The sequence below is a fragment of the Dipodomys spectabilis genome, unplaced genomic scaffold, assembly GCF_019054845.1.
Source record: "Dipodomys spectabilis isolate Male_0828 unplaced genomic scaffold, ASM1905484v1 ptg000380l, whole genome shotgun sequence".
NCBI lineage: Eukaryota > Metazoa > Chordata > Mammalia > Rodentia > Heteromyidae > Dipodomys > Dipodomys spectabilis.
This window is the reverse complement of record NW_024871057.1, coordinates 489,373-506,816: the sequence shown is the minus strand read 5'-3', so window position 1 is coordinate 506,816 and position 17,444 is coordinate 489,373. Positions and strand designations below refer to the sequence as shown.

Sequence of the window (17,444 nt, the reverse complement as noted above, 5' to 3'; positions counted from 1 at the left end):
CAGCCCGTGCCAGATGCTGTCTGGGACATGGGGATGGGGAGATGCCTTCCAGATGTGCAGGCTTGCTGGGTATCTGAGGCCAGGACGAGGCAGAACACCTGGCTTTGCTGGCTGCCATTCTCTCCCACAATTCCAGGATGCCTAAGGGTGTGATTTCACACTTGGGCTGTAGGCCTCTCTCTCTCTCTCTCTCTCTCTTTCTCTCTCTCTCACACACACACACACGCACACACACGCACACACACACACTGCTGTAGCCCTCCCACACAAGAGAGGTAGAACATTCTATAAAGAGGCTGTTTCATGGGAGGGAGGAGGCATGTAAAGGGAGTTGGGGGTGGGGGGTGTTTGTCCATCTGTTTTTTCTGTCTTTGTCTAGAAAAAGAGTAAGTGGGCTGCAGGATGTCTGGCTGGGGAGCCCACACCAGCTAGGACATGTCCTCTGTTGTTGCTCAGTGCCTGTCTTTCTGAGGGTCAGTCGCTGAGTGCTGGCCCTGTGAGTCCTCCTGTCTTGGAGACGAGAGGCAAACACTGGCTCCGCAGCCAGGGAGCAGACATTCCAGCTCCGGCCTCCCTCCCTGGCAAGCTGAGGCTATGTCTTGTCCAGCCTCCTTCCTGCCATTGCCACCTCCCTTCTCTGCCTGGGTCTCTCAGGGGAAGACAGCAGAGGGGACCTGGAGACAAGGCTTTCCTGCCTGAGCTGGCCACACCCAGATTCTGGAGACAGCCAGCAGTCCACTCCAAGCCAGAGTTCCCAGGAACCTTCTGTGGACTTCCAGTCTTCTCTTAGCTCCAGGGTCATCACTATTTCAGGGGCAAGTACTGTGACAGATGCTGTCTGGACTTAGGGACCCCCGCCTCCCAGGGAACAGTGTGGCATGGTAGACCCCTGTTGGCTTTTTACATAGACTGGAGTGCATGCGGTTGTGTGTGTGGGGGGGTCCTCTTTCAGGAAGCCAGCTGTCCACCATCAAGCTGTGGCCCTTCCCTCCAGCCCTGACCACAGGTGAGGCATTGGAGGCCCAGCAAGGGACAAGAGATACCCAGAGGGGGCTGCTGCTTATCCTTGCTTCCCTGCTCTAGGAGGGGTTCTCAGCCTGGGGAGCCATGGGCAGGATGGAAAGACACCCAAGTGGTAGGAGCTGCCTGGACATCTTACCCCAACACTGTTTGTCAGCTCCTCTGTAGCACCATTTGTATTCAGTGGTGACAGCAGCGTATACCAGCCTTTCAGGTTGTTCCTAAGCTCAAAGGATCACAGTCGCAAAGCCATAGGCCTACAGAAGCCAAGATCATGATATAATCCTCTCCAGACAGAGCAAGACCCCTCGGAGGACGTGAGTGAGCCTCTTGGCCTTCCCAGAGCCCATATTCAGAGGCAGCTGGGGGGGCTGTAACACAGGCCCACAAGGGAAACCTTGTACCCGTAGTAAAAAGTGCAGAATGTCTTGGATTCCCCCTACCCAGACAGAACTAGTGTGGGAGGCTCTGGTGCAGGGCCAGCACTTGTGGTGTGAGCTCCTGCGTCACCCAGTGGACCTCAAGACCACTAAGCAGGTCCCCATAGTAGTTAAGGTCCTCTGTCACAGTCAGCCAAGAAGTAGGGGACAGGCCTGCCTGGATGCCCACATATCCACCCGCAAATTCTTATAAGCAGACAGCCTGAAGTGTGGATGATGGGTAGGCTCTGATGGTGAGGCAGAGGAGGAGGAGGAAGGGGAGGAGGAGGAAGAGGAACACTTGTTGGACAGAGAGTAGGAAAGGAAGACAAGATGGTTGTGGAAGGGGGCAGGGAAGAAGACAAGGAACAGGGCTCTCCTCAGGGTGGGAGAAGCGGCTCAGAGCTGGCTGCAGGCCAGAGAAACTTATTTCAGCATTCAGTAAAAATAAAAACAGTTCTCCAGGACCAGCCCACCCTCGCCTTCTGGCTGCCTCAGGCTCTGAACTAGGCCAATTCTGGCTCAGCGCAGGTGAGGCCTTAGTTGTGGAAGACTTCATGGTTCTTCCAGCCACCTACCCATGAGGTCTCCCAGTGGCCCAAGTGCCCACCCCAGTGGAAGAGCCAAGATGGACTCCTCCTCTATGCACTCTGAATCCCAGAATCAGGTGGCGATCAGCATTCCCCAGAGCTTCCAAACTGTGCTCTGGGAGCAATATCCATCCCTCGGCGAAGTGGACACGTGAGTCTGGCAGTCAGACTTTGCCACACTTAGTTCTGCAATGCTGGCCAGTTGCCCTCTTCCCTGGGCCTCAGTTCACCAAACCTGTCACCTATTCCCAGTGCCTTTCTTACAGTAGTCAGAGGCAAATAAACCCAGTGTCGAGACTCCAAAGCAGCCTAGATTGTAGGGGTCCAGGCTGTTGAAGCAGCTAAGATCCTTGAGAAATAGCTCAAGTTTCCAAGGCCAACTGTTGGCTTAACTCTCAAAAGTCAGGAAAGTTGGGTGCCTAGCTCTGCCTCTTACTCCTTTTTGTTGTCGTTTTTCTTTTCTTTTCTTTTCTTTGCTGGTCCTGAGGCTTGAACTCTGGGTCAGGACACTGTCCCTGAGCTCCTTTTGCTCAAGGTTAGCACTCTACCATTGAGCCACAGTGTCACTTCCAGCTTTTTCTGTAATTTAATTGGAGATAAGAGTTTCCTGCCCAGGCTGGCTTCATTCTCCTGAGTAACTAGGATTACAGATGTGAGCCCTTGGTGCCCAGCTTCTCACTCCATTTTTGCTTCTCTATTCCTTCCTTTCTTGCTCACCCTTCCTGCAAGCTTCTCAAGAAAGAAAGAAAGAGAGAAAGAGAAGGGAGGAAAGAGAAAAAAGAAAAGGAAAAAAGAGAGAAAGGAAGAAAGGAAAGAAAGAAAGAAGAGGAAAGAAGAAAGGAAAAGAAAGACCAAGCCAGGTGCTGGTAACTCACACCTGTAATCCTAGCTATTCAGGAGGCTGGGATTGGAAGGTCATGGTTGGAAACCAGCCCCAGAAGGAAATTCCATGAAACTTAACCTCCAGTTAACCACCAAAAGGCTGGAAGTGGAGCTGTGGCTCAAATGGTAGCCTTGAACATAGAAGCTCAGGGACAACACCTAAACCTTGAGTTCAAACCAGGAAGGAAGGAAGGAAGGAAGGAAGGATGCGCTTGAGAGTAAACAGCTCGTTTTGAACCCTTTGTGGCTGTGTGACACTGGATGAGTCACTTAACCTGAGCCTCAGTTTCTTCATCTGTCAGCCCTGGTGACAATAACACCTGTCAAGATAATGAAGGAACAAGATGACCTTCGAGGAGATCCTGTCACTATGCTTGTCAAACAGCAGGCTCTTCATAAGGGACCTTTTCTCTGCCAGATACTTATTCCTAGACTAAAAGCAAACTTCCTGTTCACTGGTTTCCAGTCAGGCATTCAGAGCTTGGGACAGAGCTCAGCCCAGCCCACAACAAGGAGGAGCTTGTGGGGCAGCAGGGACATATTTCTGGCCATCTGGTGGCCTTTCTGGATACCTCCTGAGTCACACCCTGTACTGGACTGCTCCTCTGCACAAGGCTGATGCTGGAATCCGTGAAAAGATATGCTGCTCTAGTTTGCAAAAATAGTAGTGCCTGACTTGGAGAGTTTGGGGGGAAGAGGGCAGCCAGATGTTTTCCCCAGAAAGTTGGGAGGTCCCCCACAACCCAGCCTCCTACTGATCAGAGCTGCTGCTCCAGCCGCACACCCTCCCTGCCCCCACCCAGGGACATCTGGTTCCAATCTCCTCCAGATGCTGTGGCCACGCTATTTTATGGCCAATCACCTCAGCTCTGCTTCCTGAATCCCGGCCCCCTTCCATTTCAGGGGATGGCCCCCTCTTTGTCCCTTTTCTTGGTCCCGAGTCACCTCTTTTCTAACATGAAGAAGAGATGCATACCAAAGCTAGAAGAAATTGGCTTTTGGTCCTCAGAGCTGGCGCCTTCTCTCCTTCTGATTTTTGGTAGACTTGGGCTCTTATTTACCCAGAATTAAAAGCAAAGATGCTAGCCTGCGAGGAAAGAAAAGGGAAGGAAGTCGGGATACACAACAGAGCTCAGGAGAATGTGGGAGTTGTGTATGTGTGGACGAACACACGTGTGCAGCCATGTGTTTGTGTTGGGTTTGTCTGTGTGTTAGAGCCTGCACAGTAGAGCCCCCCCCCCCCACACCTGTAACCTGGAGCTTTACTCTCTGACCTCAGCCTTGGTTTCCCTCCCTGCCTGATTGCAGGCAGAGCTAGAGCCACAGTCTACAGTCGTCTGTGGAGCAGGAACTGTCTGGAGCAGCCCAGGGAAGGTACACGTGTGTGCACACATGGTGTAAATGTGCAGTGCCTCATACAGGGACCGCTCTCCTTCTACTGGGTCAGATTAGACGCCAGGTCAGACTGCAGCAGATGCCCTGACCCTGCTTTATCTGACTGGTGCTTTGTGCAGTCCATACTGGCTGTATGCCAGGAGTGGCCATCTGGACAGAGGATGGAGAAGCAGGCTGTCTGGAGGAAGCTACAGCAGCTCCCCCCACCCCAAGCAACATACACCTTTGTTCTCTGCTCTTAGCGCCATTAGAAGACCTTGAGAGCCAGTCCCACTTCCCAAGAAACCCAGAAGGTCACTGAAGAAAACTGAACCCATTCCCCCTGGAGCATTCTGGAAAACCAGACCACCCAGAGACAGGAGGAGGACCCTAGAGTCATTCCCCATCCTTGGAACCATGAGCTCAAGTGCTGCCCACTACTTTAAAACAAGCCTCCGTGGCATGTGTGACTCCACAGCACCCCCTGGCGATATTCCGGAATTAGATCTCACTTAGCTAGAAGAGGAGACCTCCCCCCCCCCCCCCCCCAAGAGGGTCACCACTTCTGAGAAAGGACCTGCCTGTGTCTAGCTGCAGGGTGGCGCCTGACATATACCTGGGGAGGAAGGCACAGAGCATTCAAAGACTTGTTTCTGAATTGGTGTGAACATGGGCCAGGCTTTTAATTTCTTTGTGCCTCAGCTCTTCCATCTGCCAGATAGGAATACTACCCGACAAGGGCCACTGTACGGACTAACAGGGTGGATCAGTATGGAAGCATCAGTCTGTGTCTGCACAGTAGGCCCTCAGGAAGTGGTTGCTGCCCTTCAGCTTTCCTTCCTATCCCAAAGAGGCCATGCTTCACAGTCTGACAGTCTGACACATGTGAACTTGGCATTGACTCAGACTGTGTTGGTAAGGTACCTCTGGCTATTCTGGAGCGTTTCCACTCCAGCTGAGGACCATTTTAATAAGCCCATAATAATAGATGCAGAGGTGACTCAGATCTACAACAGAGGAGCACTGCTGGGAGAGGGGACACTGACTCTTGGGTGGGAAATCCAGTGGCATCTGAGTCTGAGGCATGACAGCCTGCAGTAGTGTAGGACCCTCACAGGCATCTAGGGACCACCAAAGACCCCTCCTAAGCTGTGGCTCTAGATCTGAGCCCAGTCACCCACAGCAGGAGTTGGGTTCACACTAGGAGCCAGATGCCTTGCCCTGGGCATCCTCACTAGAGCTCCTGTATAGACTGTGCAACTCACCCCCTCCTCCCTTCCCCAGGCCAGAGGTGCTGCTGTCACCTCAGTGCCTGTGACCCAATACCCCAACATTTTATTTCTCTGCTGGTACCAGGGTTTGAGCTCAGGCCCCCCTGCTCAATCAGCGTGCTTACTGGTGCTCTACCACTTGAGCCATGCCTCTAGCCTGGCATTTTTTGCTGGCTATTTTGGAGATTGAGTCTCATAGGCTTTCTGCCTGGGATGACTTTGAACCTCCATCCTCCAGATGTGCGTCTCCTGAGTAGCTAGAATTGTAAGCATGAGCCCCAGCCCCAAGTTCATGTGTTGAAACCCTAACCTCACCGTGATGGTGTGAGGATGGTGGCCTTGGCGAAGTGCCAGGTCATGAATGTAGAGCCCTCACAAATGTGATGAGAGCCCTCATGAAAGAAGCAGAGGGAGTCTGTTCAGCCCTTCTACCCTGTGGGGACACAGGGAGAAAATGGCTACCTATGCGTACAGGTGGGTCCTCTTCAGACACTTCATCTTGAACTTGTTCATCTCCAGACCTATCAGAGAAATTTTCCGTTTTTCCTAAGTCATCGGCCTGCAGTATTTTGTTATAGCAGCCTGAATGCATCAACACAGACAAGACCTTCAGGCCATGTGGTTTATTGGTACATATTGCAAGCACAGCATAGGCGGGGCGAGTCCCCACCTGGGGAGGACACCAGAACCAGGGGAAGGACAGCAGCTGCTCCGCGGCACTGCTGTCAGCACAGGGAGAAGGGCCTGGGGGCCGCCTCCTCTTCTCCACACTCTCCCAGAGCCCCAGACCTCCTGGCCCACCCCAACGAGACAGCTGACTGACAACCAGCCATCCACCTGTCTGTAGTTCACCAGTGTGTGGCCTGTTGGGTCTGCCTGCCCTTCTGTCCTTCTTCACAGAACTCCAGCTGCGTGTGCCTCGTCCCTATCATCTCTGGGAAAGTCACTGTGAGGACTGCTCTTCACTGGCTCCAGTCCTCACCCATGTCTCCAACTACTTTGGCTTGCCCTGGGGACCACCCCCATGACCCGTATGACAGTAGGAACAAGATAAAAACACAGGGAACCGAGGGAGGGCTTTATCAAGAACTCCCCAGGCAGTGGTCACGAGAGCAGAGAGGGCCAGTGTGCTGGCCAAGGTGCCAGAAGCAGAGCGCCCACAGTGCAGCTCACACAGGGTCATGGAGCAGTCAGCACAGTGGCAGGTGGGGTACTAGCGTTCCCCGAGTAACCCTCTGTCCCCTAGTTCTAAGTCAGGCCCCATCAAGGCATGAGGCAGCTCATTCCTGCTGAGGAAGGGGTCTCAGGGGTGTCCCGCCCCCTCCTCGACCCCAGCGACTGCTGTTCCAGGCCCCCCAAGGCTGCTGCTCCAGCTCCCACACAATCTGAGCAAGGAAGGTTTGCTGGGGAATGATTATCTCCAGATAGATGACCAGGAAAACTCCAAGAACCCACAGGCTCCCAAGGCCAGAAAGACGAAAGAGGGCCTCTTTCTCGACATCAGCGGGCAGACATCAGTGGGGCTAACGGAGGGAGGGGGGAAGGGATAGCTCTCCCCTGCAGGGCACAGGCTCTGGGGTAAGGAGCAGCCAGGGTGTGAGAGCAGTGCGGGTGACTATTTATAGAGGGAGGGTCCTGGCCTGGAGTGGGAAACCCCCAGGCCCAACTCAGCAGGGAGGGGGCTTCCTGGGGTGGCCCTGAGTGGGGTAGGTGGGGCTAAGGAAGAGATGCCCCACAGCTCTCTGTCTCCATGGAAACAGCCAGGCTACATGTGGGCTTTGGCCCAGAGAGGCTTCTTGGGAGAGCCCGGGAGGTGGGTAGGATTCTGGGAGGTGGAGGCCCGGATGAGTCATGAAAGGGAGAGGGAAACCGGAGGAAGGGAGAATTCTCTGGAAATGCAGCCCACCTGCCAACCTACTGAGGCTGGAAAGCCCTCCCAAGTCCACGGGGCCTGGATTGGGCCACCCTAATAAAGAGGACCGCCATCTGTTGCCTCTATTGCCAAAGGGAGAGGGGTGGACAGACAGAGTGGAGAGCAGGGGGCAGGGGAGAGAAAGCCAGCTCCCTGAACCTAAGCCACCCATCTCTACCCTCTCATCTCTCCCTAGCTCCCCAGCTCCCCAGGAGTCCCTAGCGGCCCACACTGATATTGCAGGTCTTGCAGCTGGGGTCTTTCTTGGCATCGGCAGTGGACAGGCTCATGAGCTGATGCCCACTGATCTCCCCCAGGGTGCCCAGGGACAGGTCGACCGGCTCGGTGTAGATTATCTCCAGGATGAGGTCCTGGGCATGGCGGAAGACTAGCTCCCCATCCTCCACACTGCAGGTCAGGAACTTGTTGCAGGCAATGTCCAGGAGGGGCAGGCGGTCACGGCAGAAGCGGTCCCCCAAGGAACCCTTGGGTGCCAGAACCAGGATGGCATAGTGGTAGGCGGTGTACATACAGTAGAAGTCTGCAAAGTAGAGGTTGGTGCTGGGGTTGAAGAGGCGCTGGGCGGGGATCTGGAAGCGCCAGCGGCCATAGGGGGAGTCCTGGGGGGGCTGGCCAGTGTTGAACTCGGTGTTGCAGCTGAAGAACACACCGTGGAGCATGCCGCTGGTGGGGGAGCCGTGGCTGCCACTGTTGTCCTTCAGGTAGGGCTGAAGCATGTTCCCACAGTGGGTCCTGCTTGCCAGGAAGAAATGCCAAAAGGAAGCGGGTGGGGGAAATGGCACGAATTAGCTCGGCTGGGGCTTGGCTGCTGTGTGGTTGGGAAGAGTGTACTGGTTGGACTCCTAGCACCCCCCACCATCCCACTGTCTCCACAAGTTACAAACAGACATGAAATCTTCTCCTACTGTAGCCCTGACCAGACTCTAAGCCTGTGCCATCATCTTCCTATCCAGTAGGGAGCTGGCCCACGTAGGTGTTCTGTCTCTTTCTGACTGATCAGGGAGCTCAAACAAGACCATTGCCTGTGTTTTTCTTACAAAAATACTAAAGATCCTTAAGGTCCTTACTGCCCTGGGGCGTGGGGTCCAGATTCTCACCTATAATGATGATAAAGGCAGCTTGCCTTGGCTGGGCTTAGAAGGACATAGATTTGAAGCAGTGTGGGCCGGCATGGTTGTGAGCGGGCCAGCCCTAGCCCCGCCTCACTGTTGCTTGATCCTGGCTGCCTGAGTGATGACAAACTTGCTGGCTCAGCTGATCAACTAAGGCTCACAGTGACCTCAGGCTGCTCATCTGCAGGCTCAGGGTGCGGGATAGGACGCTTAATTTTCAAACACTGAAGAAACTCTTCCCCTCCCCCACCCCACAGAAATCATACACAGGTAACTAAGACTGAGGCTGCTCTGGTGGGACCATCAAGGTAGGACCCACCAAGCCCCTCCACCAGTACCTCAGCAGTTCCCTAAAGGATTCCCCATGATGCTTTCGGGCTCCTCAGCCCCCAACTTGGAAAACAGTGATTCCCCAACATTCCCGGAACCCTGAAGCTCTTATTTTGCCTTCTCCTTACTAATTCCCCTGTGCTCCTGGTCCTGAAATGAAAAGACAGCTGACACCAGTGAAGGAACTATCCCAGAGGGAGATCAAGCAAAGACCTCAATCACCTGGGCTTGCCAGCATAGTGCTCGGCCAGGTGATCCTGTTCCAGAGCACCCACCTTTCCTGAGCCCAATCCCAGAGTATCAGTCCCTTCTGAATCAACCGTGCCGTGAGGGCAGAGGGAGTCCAGGGGAGAGGGTCCAGTCCACAGCAGTGGTGACTTCAGACAGCCAGGGCAGGGAGAGGGAGAGCTGCGGGAGACAGGAGCAGCCTGGAAGCCTGCGTTGCCATACCTGGCATGCTGGAAGTACTCCTTGTGATGGTTGCGGTAGAAAACGGAGAAGCGCAGCATTCGTCCAGCGATCTGCTCAGCTTTCTCCTGCAGCTGGGCCAGGTGCTCCTTAGCATAATCTGCAAGAGTCCGGGAGGACGAGGTGAGCCAAGACCAGCTGCAGGGTCACCACCCCTCCCCCCCACCCCCCGTCACCCCCACTGTGCCTTGCTGGTCAACCTCTGTCCTCGGAAGCAGTCAAGGAGGGGGATAAGAGCTAGCTCCTACAACAGCTTGGGCTCAGATGAGCACAAGCCAGCTGGCACTGGCTGGCAACATGGAGAGTTTCATGCTGTCTGTCCTCATCACCTCTGTGTCCTCATTGTTAGAGGTTCAGAGCTCCCTGAATCCAGAGGGCTATCATCCCATGCCATTGTCCTGTGGAAAGAGGCTAAGTAGGCAAAAGAAGGACTTGAAGTGGGGGATGGGGAGAAAGCAAGGTCCTTCGGGGAGGGTGTCTCAAATGCAGCAGGTCCCCCCCCCACACACACACACACTGCATGAAAGCCAGTTATAATTACAGAGGTAGTCTTGTGGAGAACAGAGCCTGGGCCCACAAAGCATGTGAATGTTTAAGTGGATGTAGGCCTGCAGTGCTGGATGCTCTGCTTGGGCCTTTCAGGACAAACAGGGAAGGGTTGCCACCAAGATGGGAAAATTGGCCCCCTGCTGCTAGATTCGACAGCCTCTTGGTAAAATTAGGCAAGGGTGCCCTTTGCTCATTGTAGATGCGTCCCTGATTGGGCACTCGATTTGGCAAGAGGAGCACAGACTGGACTGCAGCCATCTCCAGCTCCCCAGTTAGACTTAAATGCTCACTGCTTATGCGGTTCTTGGGGCAAAACAGGAAGCCTCTCTCACAAGGGCCAGGAATATCTCCCGAAAGTCAGATTCGTGGCAGCTCAAGGAGATTTGGGCATAGAGCTTGGCAGAAGAGGGAGTCAGCCGCCTCAGATGCCTGAGGGCAGAGAATGTTCCCTGTCCCTTAGTTGGGACAGAGAGCAATCTGGAGCAGTTCTCACATGGATGCCAAAAGGGAAGGAAAGTTACGGGGCAGATCCTGGGTCATCTGTGAGGAAGCACACACAAGGCTGGTGTTGGGTGGCGCTGAAATCTGTAAGCTAGGCTCCGCAGAAAGAGCTTGCAAGGCCATCCAGTGGGGGCCATTTTGCCAGGCTAAGGAGAGACTCAGGACTAGCGAGGTACAGCCATTCCAAAAAGGGACCGCTGACAGGGGGCACAGAAATGGAAGGACAAAGAGTGAACAAACGCAGCTGTGAGTCTCACTAGACACTATGTTGAAAATGAACTATATAACTTGTGGGTGGGGATGGGAGAGAACAAGGGCAGAGATGACACTGTCCAAAAAGAAATAGAGTCTTTACCTGACGTGTAACCATAACCTCTTTGTAGATCACCTTTATGATAACAATAAAAAATGCTTTTAAAGAGACCACTGACCACTGAGAAAAAAAAATGTGGTCTCTGTATACTATGGAAAGAAATTCTGGCACAGATTACAGTAACTCATGCACCTTGAGATATTATGCTAAAAGAAATAAGCCAGTCACAAAAAGGCCAAATGCTGGATAATTCCACTTAGGCAAGGCACCTACAGTAGTCTAAATCCTAGACAGAAAGTAGGATGCGGTTGCCTGGGCTTGGGGGAGGGGAAAAGGGGAGTGGTTGTTTAATGAGCATAGAGTTTCGGTTTTGCAAGATGGAAAAGCCATGGAAATTAGTTGCATAATAATGTAAATTCATTGAACACTACTGCACCATTTGCCTAGAAGTAGTTAAGAGCTGCAGGATGCTAGTGGCCACACTTGTCACCTTAGCTACTCAGGAGGGTGAGATTGAGGATCTTGGCTTAGAGCCATCCCCTACCCATCTTCCTGAGATTCTTTTTTTTTTTTTTTTGGTGGGGGGGGGGGTCCGGTTGTGGGGCCTGAACTCTGGGCCTGGGCACTGTCCCTCAGCTCTTCAGCTCAAGGCTAGAGCTCTACCACTTGAGCTACAGTGCCACTTCCCGCTTTTTTCTTTTTGCTTATGTGGTGCTGAGGAATCGAACCCAGGGCCTCGTGAATGCAAGGCAAGCGCTCTACCACTGAGCCACCTTCCCAGCCCCCAGTCCCTGAGATTCTTATCTCCAATTAACCACACACACACACACACACACACACAGAAAGCTCGAAGCTTAAGCTGTGGCTTAAGTGGTTAAGCACCATCTTTGTGCATAAAAGCTAAGGGACAGCCCCTAGACAAAAAAGAAGAAAAAAAGTAGTTATGGTTGGTTTGTTGTTTTGTACTTGAACTCAAGACCTGAGCGTTATGCCTCAGGTGTTTTGTTTTTTGTTTTGTTTTGTTTTTTTGCTCAAGGCTAGCATTTTATCACTTGAGCCACAACTCCACTTCTGGCTTTACTGTGGTTAATTAGAGCTAAGAGTCTCACAGACTTACTTACCTGCCTGTGCTGGCTTTGAACCATGATCCTCAAATCTTAGCCTACAGAGTTGCTAAGATTATAGGCATGAACTACTTGCACCTGGCCAAGGATAGATTTTTATCTTACGTCTGTTTTGTTTTGCCACATGTTTTTAAAATATGTTTGGCTCAAGCCAGAAAAGTAAGTTCATCCCTTTTTGGAGATGGTATTGCCAATGTATAGAATCTGATCTATCTTTTGTTAGAAAAAAGAGCTCTTTCTGAGGGTGGGGAGTGTCGTGGCCGGTGTGTCTGCCTCCCTCTGGCCTCAACAATATGCTTAGGTGTTCATGAGTGTTTGCTGGGTTAAGATGGCGCCCTTGGGGCTAGGAAGGTGGCTCAGTGGTAGAGTGTTTGCCCCTCATGCATGAGGCCCTGGGTTCGATTCCTCAGCACCACATGAACAGAAAAAGCTGGAAGTGGCGCTGTGGCTTAAGTGGTAGAGTGCTAGACTTGAGCTGAAGAACCCAGGTCCAGAGTTCAGGCCCTATGACCACCACCACCACCACCAACAACAACAACAACAAAAGATGGAGCCCTTCATGGTCTAACTGAGCCACATGTACCAAGCAAGCAGAACAGCAATGTACTGAAGGGCCTCACCCCCAGTGCAGAACTCCACTGTCTCGCTCCAGCCCGAGACCAGGTACTCGCCGTCGCTCTGCTTCACCGCCGTCTGCACAGCCACACTGTATTCTGTACGGGGGCTCAGGAACCAATGACCTCTCACCGTCATGGGTAGTGGCACTGCCTTGGCCACAAGCTTGGTAGGGACATCCTGGGAAACGGGGTACAGACCAAGAGCCAAGAGTCAATCTGGAGGTTACCCCAACCAGTGTTCTCCCAGAATCCTGACTCCTCATACGGTCCCCTCTTCTTTCCAAGGAGGAAGAGAGTCTCGGGGACCCAATAGGTCTGTCTCTTGGCCACCATATGCCTACGGAAGCAAGAAGTGGTTTGGGACAGCCACACCACCGGCTCTCTCCAGCTTTCCACCCTATTCTCTTAGGAACAGAGGGGGAAAGCCACTTGAGAGGAGGCCACCAAAGTTGAAAGTAGTCAGACCTTCATTTTTTGAGGGAAACTTCGAGAGCTCTGCACACTGCAGTGCCGTCTCCATGGCAACAGCAAATGCTGAGAAGCCAGGGAGGAAAGAAAAATATGCCTTATTCTTTGGGGGGGAGGACTCAGGGGGTGGTGCTGAACATTCACATCACCGTGGCAACTGGCCTGCCAAAAGACACCCGGATCAGGAGAAGCCAGATCCAGAGAGATGGAGGAGCGAGGGTGAATAGCCCACACCAGGCCTGCGTCCTGGGAGCCAGCTTCTCCCTACCTCACTACCAGCTGGAGAAGATTCCAGGCCCTCTCCCACCTGCTCCCATACCAGCTGGTAACCCAGGGAAAAGACACACCAGTGAGGACCCTCTCACATTCCTTTTCTAGACCAGTAGGCAGGTAAGGGGCACACAGAATGACAAGAACATCGAGTATCCAGCACAAAAGGTCTCACCCCTGTCCGAGGACCATGCTGCTCATCTGGTCGGCAAGGCTGCTACGTTCTGTGCCTGTTAGAACTTGCGACATCACCCCTAGGAGTGATAGCATCTTCCCCATCTCACCTACCAGGCACTCTGCCCCTGTCAGAAGTCCCAGTCCTGATGCTTATAAAAGCATTCGCACTGTGCTAGGCATCATGCTAAGCACCACACACACATTACTCATGAAATCCTCCCAACAAGCCCACAAGGCTAGGTGTGATTATTTCCTTTTTACCAGAAAGAAGCTCAGGCTCAGAGAAGTCATTTTCCTAAGATGACTCAATGAGAAAACCAGCCCCCCGAATCGGCCCCAACTTCTCCCAAGTGGTTCATCATCCTGCCTCCCCCTGGCACAGCAGCTGGGGACAGGCGCCAGGCGCGCTCTTCCTTACCCGGTGCTTGAACTTGTTGGAATTCTTGTTCTCCTTCTTGTTGAGGTCAATGAAGTAGTGGGTGACTCTCTCCAGGTCACTGTCCTCCATGGCCCAGGAGATGCGGAAGGAATCGCAAGTGATGTTGTTGATCTCAATGCTGTGGGGGGTGGACAGTAGCTCCATGCTCCCCTCTGGTTTGGCTCCTGTGGGGACTGAGAGTCAGAGGAAGGGATCAGCGCCTCCCTCCCACCGCAGAACTTTCTGGAATGTGCTGCTCCCAGCATGCCTTTTGAGCTAGAACCTTCGGCACCCCCATCAAATGCACCTGCCTGTTAAATTGGAAAAGACAGCAGGTAGATGGGAGGGGAAGGGCGGGAGGTAGGGTGGGGTCTTTCCTATGGGACTCTGCACTCTCCTTGGAGGGTCCACGTAGCAGATGGCACCTGACAGGTGGCAAAGGCAGTGGGTATGCTGTGAACGTTGGGCAGGGACAGATTTGCAGCAGATGGTGCTGAGGAGGGAGGGGCCCTCAGCCAGCAGGCGTGAAAAGAGAAAGGGTGGGGGGGGGGGGAGGGTCTGGGTGGGAGGTGGAGGCCTGGCAGGAAGCACCTGCGGAGGGGCTGAGGCACATGCAGGGAGGAGGTGGCAGGCAGTGTAGCTCAAAGTCCACAGGTGCCAAGACCCTGGTTCTCAGGTCTCTCTCCTCCCAAGGGTGATCCAGTGAGGGCTGAGAGGACAAGTGCCAGATTAGGTGCCAGTGAATGCATTCACAGTGGGAGGGGTGTCATTGGCCTACAGCCGTCTTCAAGCTCTGCGGACCCCTAACTTTTTGGACAGCCACTCTGTCTTCTTTTGCTGATCCTCTAACTCAATTCTTATATAACTAGTTTTGATATTGGTGGCATGTTCTAGTAATCCCACTGACGTTATTTCCCAAAGAGCCTCACTATAGTTGGCTACTGTCATTCTCCCCATTTTACAGATAGGTAGCTGAGACTAGGGATGCTAACGTGGCCGAGGCCATACAACCAGCAAATGGTTCATACTCTTGAGGTCAAGATCTTTCCCACCGAGCTAAGGTTGCTGCATCAGAGTATGTGTATGTGTATGTGTATATCTCTGTGTATGCATGTGGCCATACATGGGATATATATGTTTCTGGTGTGAATTTTCTTCCTTTAAGCAATTGTGTTTTCCCTCTCTTCCCTCTCCTGCTCCTTTGGTTCTGCTTTGGCATGTGGGGCCCTTCCGGTGTGAAAGGACTATGTTCTGCCATCTTTCTCGCTTGTGCTTACCTATAGCCTGGCTCGCCTGAGCTCCACGGAACCAGTGGGGACGTGGGTGGGGAGATCATAACCGTGGGTGCACTTTCCCCGGGCCTTTAGCTTCAGTCTCTTGCTTTCCTTCCCCTAGCCCAACACCCAGCATACTTCATGCTACCTCCTTCTCTCCTCTCTTCTCTTTACCTCTCCTCTTCTTTCCCAGGAGCTAAGGGTAACGTGTGCCTGAGAAGAGCAGGTACTTTATTTATAGCTTCTAGAAGATCCAGCCCACACTTCCCTGTCAATTAAGCCTGCTCTAAAACCTAGCACTTCTAAATGAACCTGTGGGCTGACTGGGTGGCAGGTACCAGGGAAAGCTCTGAGTGATGGCCCTTACCTGCCCCCGCCGTCCTTCGGGTCCTGTTTCATCTTGGCCTCCCACCCTAAAGTGCCAGTGCTCCATGCACAGAGTATCCTATGGTAAGTAAAAGTAGGGGTGCTAATGGGTCCACCCTCAAAATTGCTTTGTAATCCGGGGAACAGGTGTTGAAACAGTGGGGAGCTACCATCACGCTAGATCCTGACAAGAAGTTCCAAGGGGGACATATCTGTGCCCCTCACATGCACACACACACACACACACAGACGTTCCCATATACATGAACACGGACACACTCCCACCTGACTGAGAAGCCCTGAACAGCCTCCACCCACGTGAGATCTGCCCTATGGATGCCTCCTGTCTCTGCCTCGATACCTCCTTTCCTGAGAGTCTTCCTAGAGGTCCAGCAGCTGTAGGCGTGGGGGGCAGAGGGCTCTAGGCTCAGGGTGGCTGTGTATCCTTTCCCCTCTCCAGTTCTTGGAGACCCAAGATAACTACCCACCTTCACCTGGGAGAATGACAGGGAGAGAGAGCCAGCCAGGGTGGATCAGGGTGGGCATGGGCCTTGCCTCTCAACGCCCAGATGCCTGGGAAGGGCAGGCTGTGAGGGACAGGTTGAGGCAACACCCTGGAAACGCCCACACTGCCGTGTGAATGCACCTAGGGCAACACAGGCAGGCACACAGGCATGCACATGGGAGGGGTACCCACTCCTGTGCACGCCCCCTCAGACATCCTCACTCCCAGACACCTACGCACGGGGGGCGGGGGGCGCCAGGGGGGAAGCTTCTGCCACCTCGCACAGTCTAAGAATGTCCCCCAGTTTTCCCTCTGCAAGCTGTCGCCTTCATGCCAGACCCACACATGTTCATGTCCACGGTCTCACGCCCACCCACACGCATGTGCCCCTCCTCACGAGCCATATTTGGAGAAAAAGAGGAAGCCGCAGGCAGCAACACGTATGTGTGCCACATCCTCAAGGAGGCATGCCAGCCATAGCACAGGCCTGACTGCGCACATATGCACATCCGTGCACACACCAGCCCCCGCCTGGGCTCTCTGCTATTCTCTCTGGAGTCCTCTCCAGACTCAAAGACTCAGACTTTGAAAACATGTTTGTCTCTGGCCAAACTCTGCCAGCCTGATCCTTCACATGCCAACAGGTTTGTGCACCTAAGCAGGTCTGCCCCAGACTCTGGTAACTGCCCACACTTCCCACCCACCCTCCCCATCTTGCCCCAGAGTTGTACCACCCCACATAGAAACCATCTGGTTGCTACCCTCCCTCCACATCCACTCCTACCCACATGACAGGTGACATGTCCACCCCCTAAATATACTGCCTCACAGAGTCCCCGCCCACATATGCCCACAGGCTACTCAGATAAGCGATGCCCCCCCAAATACACATGTACCTCACGCGTGCAAGAAAGCTATGTTCCTAGACATGCCAAAAGCTGGTCAAATCCCTTACAGAGCATCACTGCATGCCGACAGACCTAGCTACGCAAGTAAGTCTCCAGCTTTCTGGCAAGTATGCACATACGTTGTTCACATGGGGCTCCTTCCCCGTACCCATGCAGAAAGCCATGAGCGTGCCAGAGGGATCGCTCCCCCACCCTCTGTCCCTGTTGGCATCGCTGACTGCAGCAGAATGGTCACGGGGTAACTAACTGTGTCGCCCCGGAGACCAGATCCAGCTGTTAAGCTCTTTGCCAAGGACCTAGGGGAAAGGGAGCAAGGTCGTCAGGCCTGACAACCCAAGTGGGTCCCCAGACAGTGGCAGGACCCCGGCGTCCCCAGGTCACAGCCTCTCAGGCTAGACAGCAGGATGGTCTAGGAAGAAGGGTACTCACCTGGCTTTACTGGGCTCTGCAGAGGGAATCCTGGCAGGAAGGAAAGAGAGAGAGCTCTCTGTGGATGAGCTCCCCAGGCAGGGGACAGCAGCCGGACTCCTGGGTTACAGGCAGCAGCAAGCGTTT

General features: G+C 53.5%; 1 protein-coding gene across 1 annotated transcript; it reads right to left on the bottom strand.

Annotated features, from left to right (window-relative positions):
• Positions 1-7,145: 7,145 nt before the first annotated feature.
• LOC122096634 (phytanoyl-CoA 2-hydroxylase interacting protein) lies at positions 7,146-14,001 on the bottom strand. The gene is made up of 4 exons (XM_042667220.1): positions 13,837-14,001; positions 12,507-12,681; positions 9,382-9,499; positions 7,146-8,221 (listed from the first exon to the last, which is right to left on the bottom strand). The coding sequence occupies exons 1-4, from the start codon at positions 13,999-14,001 to the stop codon at positions 7,687-7,689; spliced, it is 993 nt and encodes a 330-aa protein (XP_042523154.1). The 3' UTR covers positions 7,146-7,686.
• Between the last annotated feature and the right edge of the window lie 3,443 nt (positions 14,002-17,444).

What these genes read in the sequence shown, in the direction of transcription:
- LOC122096634 (XM_042667220.1), bottom strand. Translation starts at nt 14,001, where the DNA reads ATGGAGCTACTGTCCACCCCCCACAGCATTGAGATCAACAACATCACT. An exon ending in CCAACAAGTTCAAGCACCGG is followed by an intron (nt 12,682 to 13,836) that starts GTAAGGAAGAGC and finishes CCCGTTTCCCAG; the next exon opens with GATGTCCCTACCAAGCTTGT. An exon ending in GAGTACTTCCAGCATGCCAG is followed by an intron (nt 8,222 to 9,381) that starts GTATGGCAACGC and finishes CCTGGCAAGCAG; the next exon opens with GACCCACTGTGGGAACATGC.